The following is a 7,964-nucleotide window of genomic DNA, read 5'->3' on the forward strand; positions in this document are numbered from 1 at the left end:
TAATGCCTTCGGGATTTCTCTCCCCTTGGGTCTGAGTATTTCGTACTATAGCCCTTGCTCCCGGCAAGCAAATCCTTATCGAAATAGACTGAATCAGACGAAGCTGACGGCGAGGAAACCACACGGGTTCTAGCCAAGAAAGGGAAATAAAGCGGTGGCCTTATCCTGGAAAATGCGGTTTTCCGGACCGTGAGATATGATGAATCCAAAGCTGACAAGCACACGAGCAGCAAAACACCAACGGGCCGGGGCCCCCGCGTCGCTCTCGCGTTCCACTCGCACGCACGCAGATCACGAACAAAAGAGCTCCTGAACGAAGCCCGCCGCCGCACGATGGCACATGGAGCAGCAGCATCAGGCGGCGCCGCCTCCGCCTCCGCCGCTGCGCGGGCGAGCAGAGGCGCGCCGGGGACGTGGAGGCGGGTGCGGAGGGCGGCGCGGGAGGCGGCGGCGCACGCGCTGCTGCTCTGCTTCACCACCCTCCTCGCCCTCAAGCTCGACGGCGTTTTCGTCTCCCGCTCCTGGTGGTAAGTTAGCCGAGCACCCCAAGGCCCCAACCCCATACCCTAGCTATGCCACACTTCCACCAGTCCACAATAGTTCTCGGCGAGAGTTTGGGCGGGCACCTGAAACCGTGCGTCACTTTGTGTTGTGCACTCTGAATCTTGTGCAGTTATAGCAACCCTGAGGTAGTTAGATTGAGCATGCTGGTGTTTTTTTTCTCCCGATGCTTTGTTTAGAATTTATAGCTGAGGACGACGACAGTAGGAAATAGCTGGCACGTTATAGATGGACTGGAAAGCTGCAATCCAATTGAACACGCAGATTCGGGTCTCGACAGTTTGGGAAATGATGCATTTGTATTGGTGATTTGAGAACATCCCTGTAGAAAATTTGTACGGGGCAACGGCCTAGCTCTCTTATTGGGGATCTTTTTTCCAGAAAATGCAAAAAGCTTTTTCTTCGCAATGCATTGATAGATAGGAAACAGTGTTATAAGGTCTACAAATAGGTGATTCCAATGCCACACGCGCCACCTCCTAAGTGCCAAGCTCCGACCTGAACCATGCCCGGACCCGTGCAATACTCACGGACGCACTCCCGCCCTGATTTTATCGAACAGCATGGCAGCCTCAGGCCTGACCCCGTTCAAAGACGGCAGCGTTTTGCTGGTCTTCCAGATCCAGCATGCAGTCAGCATTAACACTAAGGATAAGCCCTTTCTCTGCGAGGATGAGGTTGCGTCCACAGCTGATTGCTACGAGAAGACTAGGCGTTGATCAGACCCAAGAGAGTGTCATATTGGTGATTTGGTATATTCTTTTGTCCAATTGAGTACCAGCTAAGACCATGTGCTTACTGTTCATCTTTCATTTTTTTTCCTCTCCTGATGATGTGCTGTTGGCCTCGAGTTCTAGTATTGTGCTGCATGCCTGCATGGTTATCACTGGCATGTATGTAAGTGTTCATTGCACATAACTCGGTATAGCCATCGGAAGATTTAAAAAAAAAAGTAAAGCCATTGGAGGGGATTGAGCGGTAACTGGTCTTATAAATCGGGTTCCAGCTATTTTTCTGATAAAAAAAGCTGAACAACTTGTTTTCATCTTCATTGCCCAATTATACCAAGCTGTACTTTGTCTGGTGATGAACTGAGGGTAACCCTCTGCATGTTGCAATTTTCAAAATGCTCAACAAATCTGCAGGGTGTTTTTCACTCCTCTGTGGTTATTCCATGCTGCCGTTGTTCGGTATAGATTCTCATTGCCTGCTCCTTTGTTGCTTCAAAATTACCAGGTGTGTCCGTTAGCTTTGCTCCAAATTCATTCTTCCATTCTGAAGTTGAAATGTCTGGCAGCAAGTAAATTAGACTATTCAACTTTACAGCGGATTCCATGCCATTCCATTGTTGCCACACCCTTGCTAGTTGCTTTTGAACTTCTTCTCTGTATCTACCTTGAAGGTATTAATGGTGAATCCAAAGCTTATTGTGAATTTATCCAAAAAACACATTCGTTTTTGTTTGTCTCTGTATTTTCACTTGCCAGCTGAGTGTGTTATCTGTCATCTGCAGGCCAGGGTGAACCTTTTCTAGATTTAAAGCTTGTTTTCCTTCCACTCCTGGCCTTGGAAATTATTACGTTAGTTGACAATTTTAGGTAACTGACAATTCTTCAAGGCAAAACTGTAATTGTACTTGTATTGTACTCCCTCCGTTCCTAAATATTTGTCTTTTTAGAGATTTGAAATGGACTACCACATACGGATGTATATAGACATATTTTAGAGTGTAGATTCACTCATTTTGCTTCGTATGTAGTCACTTGTTAAAATCTCTAGAAAGACAAATATTTAGGAACGGAGGGAGTATGTATCACTGTTGGAAATTTACTAGAATCCATCGAAAAGTTGGTGTTTCCAATTTTATCCGAGTTACTCAATGTTCTAAGATTTTAAACACCTCTATGTCCAATCAACATTGGCTTAGCTTGGGGCCAGGGTGGGCCCCCTCCTTGCAAATCAAAATCTCATTAATGTGTACCAACAAAATCCGATTAGGTACCTAATCAAGGCATGCATTAAATCTTCACGTACTAAGTTAATACACTATTGATTGCCCCCAGCTTGATATCCAGTTAAGCTCTGCAACTGCCAATCAATGACCATTAATTAACATTTTGCAGGTTTATGAACTTCAGTTTCATGCATTACAAATAATATTTTGGATAACATTCTGTACTACAATTGTATTTTTAAACTTGCGATGGTTTCAATTCAATGTTCCTACTGCCTAGCCAAGTAACCATGATAAGATGTTACTATGATGCAAACTGATGGACCTCTGTTGCACAATACATTTTTGTCAGTAATAATCCAACCTGTACGATGTCATTCTCACTCAATGTCTCACATTGTAGAAACTGCTGAACAGTGAATATAATCTTATTGAATTAATAAGCACATGATAATAACTTAGTAATCGATGATTTTCACTTATATACTTGTTTCTGCCTGTTGGGTTTCTGAATACCTTTTATGGGATGCTATTTGCACATTGTAATGTGAACACATGACTGGACGTCTTCGAGTGACCAATTCTCCATTTCAGAAACTATGTTGTAAAGAATACTTTAGCTAACATTTCTAGTTGTTTTGTTGTGCTTCCTATCTTTTCCCATTCTCATTAGGATGTTTGGTGCTCTAATGCCTGGACATGGGGAAACAATCACCGATGAAGAGATATGGGATAGGCTTCCTGTAAGAATCCAGAGTACACATTGCACCTGCTGTTCCGTAACTTTTGGCCTGTGTTGGCTTGTTTCCCACCTTTTAACCGAATCAACTAAACCTATAAGCCTTTTCATTTCAGTAGAAATCATTTCCGCAAACTGCAATTTTTGAATAAATGTTGCTTTGTCCAACAAAGTGATATGTGTGCTAATTCTAGACATACTTATATACGTGTACCATAATGTATTTTAAAAACACTAGATATCAATGTTGATTACTGGATAATATTCTGTGAACTCTTAACCTTAACCATTACTAACAGCTTCATATTTCCTTAGCACTTCTGGGTTGCAATTTCCATGGTGTTTCTACTAGCAGCTACTTCACTCATGCTTCTCAAGCTATGCGGTAAGCTATACAAATACTATTAAGTGTGGTCTAGTTGTGCTGTTTGACATTATATATGTCCCCCTCTTTCTACTAGATTACATCAATGTATCTAGCTTAGGTACTTTTCTGCTGGATTTGCACAGTAATTTTTTGAGGATAACTAGTTTACAAGTGGTAGCATCTATAGTCAAACATGTTAAGAAGCTGAAGCACTTAGCCATAGGTCAGAATACTATAGTGGGCCTTTGATTTGCAGGATTGTAGAAACGCAATAATAGGAAAAACACAGGATTGGAATGGCATGCCCATTTGAAGCCTACAGGATTTGAGTTTGTTTGATTGCATCACAGGAAAAACAAAGAATTTTTTCCAAGAAGTTGGAGTGGATGCTAGATTTCCTGTGGAATGTAGTACAAATGTTTCCTTAGGAAAAAGTTCTATAGGATTCAATCCTACGAATCAAAAGGCCAACGTAGGAAAAATTCCTAAGGGTTCTACTCCAAAAATCTTGTGAAAATCTTTTGAATCAAAGAGGACCTAACATTTGAATTGGCTAAGTTATATTATTTGCCACAGGTGATGCAGTTACTCTGGGGTGGTGGGATTTATTCATTAACTTTGGGTAACAAAGATATCCCGTCATTTTAAATTACAGTATAATTCCATGGAGCAGTCCTCACTAACTACTTGATGACAAATTTTACAGGATTTCCCAGTGCTTTGCTTTTCTTGTCTGCATAAGGTGGTCCAATCCAATGGTCGGTATACAGCCAATCCTTGGTATAGCAATAAATTCATCTTGCAGGCACAGAGTGTGCAACTGAAACGACAATATTTCATTATTCTCCAAAAGGGATCCTGATGTAGACAAACCATGTGATGTGCAGGATATTGGTGGCCCTGTACTGATAATTCCTATCGTAATTTCTCAAGTTCTCCTATGTATGCGCTTAGAGGTCTGCTCAGTTCCATTTTTCCAAATGTTTTTTTCCCTTCAAAATTGATTGGTAGCATTATTTTACCACCTTGCCGTGCTTTCAACTTCTGTTCAATGTGATACGGCATATGAAATCTGTGAGCTGACTGCCAACATCCTATGTATTCTGTCCTGCACATAGATTGTGGTACCGTTTGTGAGCTGTTTATTCCATTTTTGTGTTAAGCTTGTAGTCACCTAGTGTTTGTGAAGGCCAGTATGATTATTAAGTCTATGTTGAAATATTGTTCAACTGCTAGTCTACTAAGTACATTTTGTCTGTCTATATTCTTTGCAGGGTACTCCATCTTATGCACGGTTTATCCCAGTTCGAGCTATTTTCTCACCTATACTTTTGCTCCAAGTGGTTGCTGTACTGTTTGCCATTTGGAGATTCTTTGAAAGGCTTGTCATTAAATTACAAGATGGAATTGTTAGTGAAGGATATATTTCTGTCTCATCAAAGATTAATGAGTTGTTTATGATGGTACAATATGGTTCAAGGTTCTAAATGCTCTTTGTTTTCTCTTTTCATTATCTCAGTCCCTCCTCCTTCTGTACATTAAAAGCTGTATATTTATCACAGGAGTTTTGATTGGATTCTCATCTGGTTAATTTCCACTGCTGTTCAGGCTTATTACGTGGTCTATTGACGAAGATAGCAAAGAGGAACAAGCACATTTATGCTATACAAATAACATTGGGTATTCACCACATAATTCTATCTAGTTGTGAATTATGTAAATATTTGGATTTATAGGTCGCCAGTGTTATTTATTGTATATGCCATGTTTCTGCTTGTCTACAGATGGCATCATTTGTACATAAATCTATGAGAAGCTAGAAAACATAAATATTCAAGTAAACACTGCCTATATGGAGGTCACTGCCTCTTAAAACAGAACGGCGGCACATCATTTTTCTTATTGTTGTTGTGTTTCACCCTTTTTGGGTAGGGGGACTGCCGGACTGGGGGACATGTAGTAGTGCGCTGCAGAAGTGCATCAGGAGGAAAGATGTGGGTCTGTGTCTTGTTGAGGGAGGAGGGGAGAAGACAAGATAATCATCACTATCTAAAAGAACTTACCACGTTGAGCCCATAGTCGAATATGGAGGATGTCAGCTAATGTTACATTATCTGAAATATGGGCAAACTAATCAACTACTCCCTCCGTCCCATAATATAAGAGCGTTTTTGACACTAGAAGATAATAAAACCGATTTCTTGTTTCAATACAGTTCAATTGGGAACCATTCAGAGATAAATACATTTAATTCAACTGTCTGCTCTTTCATCATTAACTAAAAAAGATCACCTATGCATGCGTATCTTGAATCATGTGTATTTAGATAACAAGATAGCTAATCACTTAGAACCATTATGAATACTTCCAGGACAGTTGAAGTCTTCCATTAATTGGTCTTGTTATTTGTCTGCACCTTTGCAGGTATAGTACATTTTGCAGTTATCCCCCCGAGATGGTAAAAGAGATGCCGAAAAAAGTTCTTGTCAAAGAGGTTATTTTTTTTAATATTCTCTGCACTAGCTTATTTGTTTGCATGGAGCTAATTTGTCATGTATACTTTCAGATACAAAGACTTCAGGTAGCATTGGGAGAGCAAAGCAAAATGGCAATGCTTAGCCAACAGCAGTGTGAGAGGCTAAAGAATGTATGCTTGGTTCCCCCATTTGAAAAAAAGGATCAATAAGTATTACCTCTTTCCCAAATTACTTGTCTTAGATTTCTATAGATATGGATGTATCTAACACTAAATGTGTCTAGATACATCCGTATCTAGACAAATCTAAGACAAGTAATTCGGGACGGAGTACATCTTAAGAATGTCTAGAATATTGGCATTATTGCATTTTAGAATGTTTAGCTAATTTAAAAAGTCCAAGACATTGCAATATGACTGGGAGAGACTAGATCTCATCATGAAAGAACTAAAACTTAAGATGCAATACATAATTCTGATTAATTTTGACCGGAACAATTTCAGCGAGCTAATAATACTTCTGATAATTTGTCCATAAATACAGGAACGGATCTTATGTCGAATTTGCTTTGAGAGGGACATCTGCATTGTTCTGCTTCCATGCCGCCATCATGTTCTATGCGAGTAAGATTCATTTTCATTAACTAATATGCCCGTGCTCTGTACGTTCACAGGTTATTACTTTCAAGCTCTGAAGCTACATACTGATATATGCGCATTCTTATTTTTCTGCAAATGTCCAACCTTCTCTTTTTTGTTGTTCTCGCAGACCTTGCTCTGACAAGTGCCAGTCCTGCCCGATTTGTCGAGTGCCTATTGAGAGCAAGTTATCCGTTAATGATGCAGTGAATTCAGACGATCCATTAAGTGACATCGTCTAGAAGTCCACATGTTTTGACCCTAGGATTAGAACATCAACTTCTGGTGTCAGCAGCAACACACTGATTGGCAGCATAGGAAGACAAACTATTCTGGCTTTGAAGTTGAAAAGAAAGCTAGAATAAGTTTGGGCTCAGAATGGAGGACATGAAGATCAAGAGCCGTACCGCGTGCGCAATCCCTCTTCTCGAGTGACAGTATTACAGAAAGAAAGTGCGAGCGGTTGATTCTCTCTCACCCATATATGGTGCCAGCACGAATATCCACTTGAACCACTGAATTTCCTGGCAAAGGCTGGCAGACGTGTTGCACCTGGACAGTTTTTGAGGAAGTTGTGGTTCTTAACATCTTAACAGCTGACAGGGGTCGCTTCAGGTTGTTTGAACTGTTGTTTTCAGAGTCCAGACTATAACTCTCACTTCATCAGTTCAGACGAGTTTATCAGCTGTTTGCAGCAAAGTCGCCGCTCTTTCCAGTGTACGTAGTTAGTTACCCATCTTTCTTGTAAACAAGCATTTCTAATTCTGCCTAGTACCTTGGTGCACATATATAGATAGATGAGGCAATAATGTGCCCCCCAGTTTCTCACCCCAGGTTTCGGCGTCGCGGCGGAAAGCTTTGGTCCCTGGTCCTGTCAAATGATGAGAGCCATTGCTCGTGCAGGCACGTCGGCCGCATCATGCGTGGGCCTTTCTCCTGCTCGTGCTCGCCGGAAAGACGAGCTTTGCAGTACGAGAACGGGCGAGCAAGTCAACATTTGTGGCCGCGGTCGACCTCTCATCCCTCCCGTCAGGTTGCCATGAAATGATTCGGCATGTCTTGTGCTTGGGGAGGGGCTTCCCTTTGCTTTGCTAGGTGCATTGCCCCGCGTGACGGAAGGACGGGTTCGCGCTGCGTTGGTGCGCTCCTTGTCCGCGCCGTTGCTTTCTTTCCAGGTCCAGGTCGCCTCCCTTTGGTCGTTGCTTGTGTAGGCCTGCTTTTGCTGCCT

The 7,964-nt window shown here is 41.7% G+C and overlaps 1 protein-coding gene across 4 annotated transcripts; it reads left to right on the forward strand.

The window, feature by feature from the left end:
- The first annotated feature begins 32 nt into the window (after positions 1–32).
- LOC123121492 (uncharacterized) lies at positions 33–7,564 on the forward strand. Of its 4 annotated transcripts, XM_044541491.1 has the most exons (15): positions 164–527; positions 1,707–1,797; positions 1,888–1,963; positions 2,075–2,159; positions 3,189–3,258; positions 3,570–3,639; positions 4,198–4,243; positions 4,328–4,379; positions 4,509–4,577; positions 4,896–5,101; positions 5,230–5,301; positions 6,046–6,115; positions 6,188–6,268; positions 6,642–6,721; positions 6,867–7,564. In XM_044541491.1, exons 1-15 carry the CDS (start codon positions 334–336, stop codon positions 6,976–6,978), a joined length of 1,374 nt encoding a protein of 457 aa, XP_044397426.1. In that variant the 5' UTR covers positions 164–333; the 3' UTR covers positions 6,979–7,564. The 4 variants fall into 4 exon arrangements, 3 of the variants coding, with proteins under 3 accessions (XP_044397425.1, XP_044397426.1, XP_044397427.1); XM_044541490.1 differs by having other exon boundaries at positions 125–527; positions 1,707–1,963; XR_006459760.1 differs by lacking the exons at positions 6,642–6,721; positions 6,867–7,564 and having other exon boundaries at positions 33–527; positions 1,707–1,963; positions 5,184–5,301; positions 6,188–6,267.
- The last annotated feature ends 400 nt before the right edge of the window (positions 7,565–7,964 follow it).

This window comes from Triticum aestivum, chromosome 5D, assembly GCF_018294505.1.
Source record: "Triticum aestivum cultivar Chinese Spring chromosome 5D, IWGSC CS RefSeq v2.1, whole genome shotgun sequence".
Taxonomy (NCBI): Eukaryota; Viridiplantae; Streptophyta; class Magnoliopsida; order Poales; family Poaceae; genus Triticum; species Triticum aestivum.

What these genes read in the sequence shown, in the direction of transcription:
- LOC123121492 (XM_044541490.1), top strand. Translation starts at nt 334, where the DNA reads ATGGCACATGGAGCAGCAGCATCAGGCGGCGCCGCCTCCGCCTCCGCC. An exon ending in TCCTATGTATGCGCTTAGAG is followed by an intron (nt 4,578 to 4,895) that starts GTCTGCTCAGTT and finishes TATTCTTTGCAG; the next exon opens with GGTACTCCATCTTATGCACG. An exon ending in TGCTATACAAATAACATTGG is followed by an intron (nt 5,302 to 6,045) that starts GTATTCACCACA and finishes GCACCTTTGCAG; the next exon opens with GTATAGTACATTTTGCAGTT.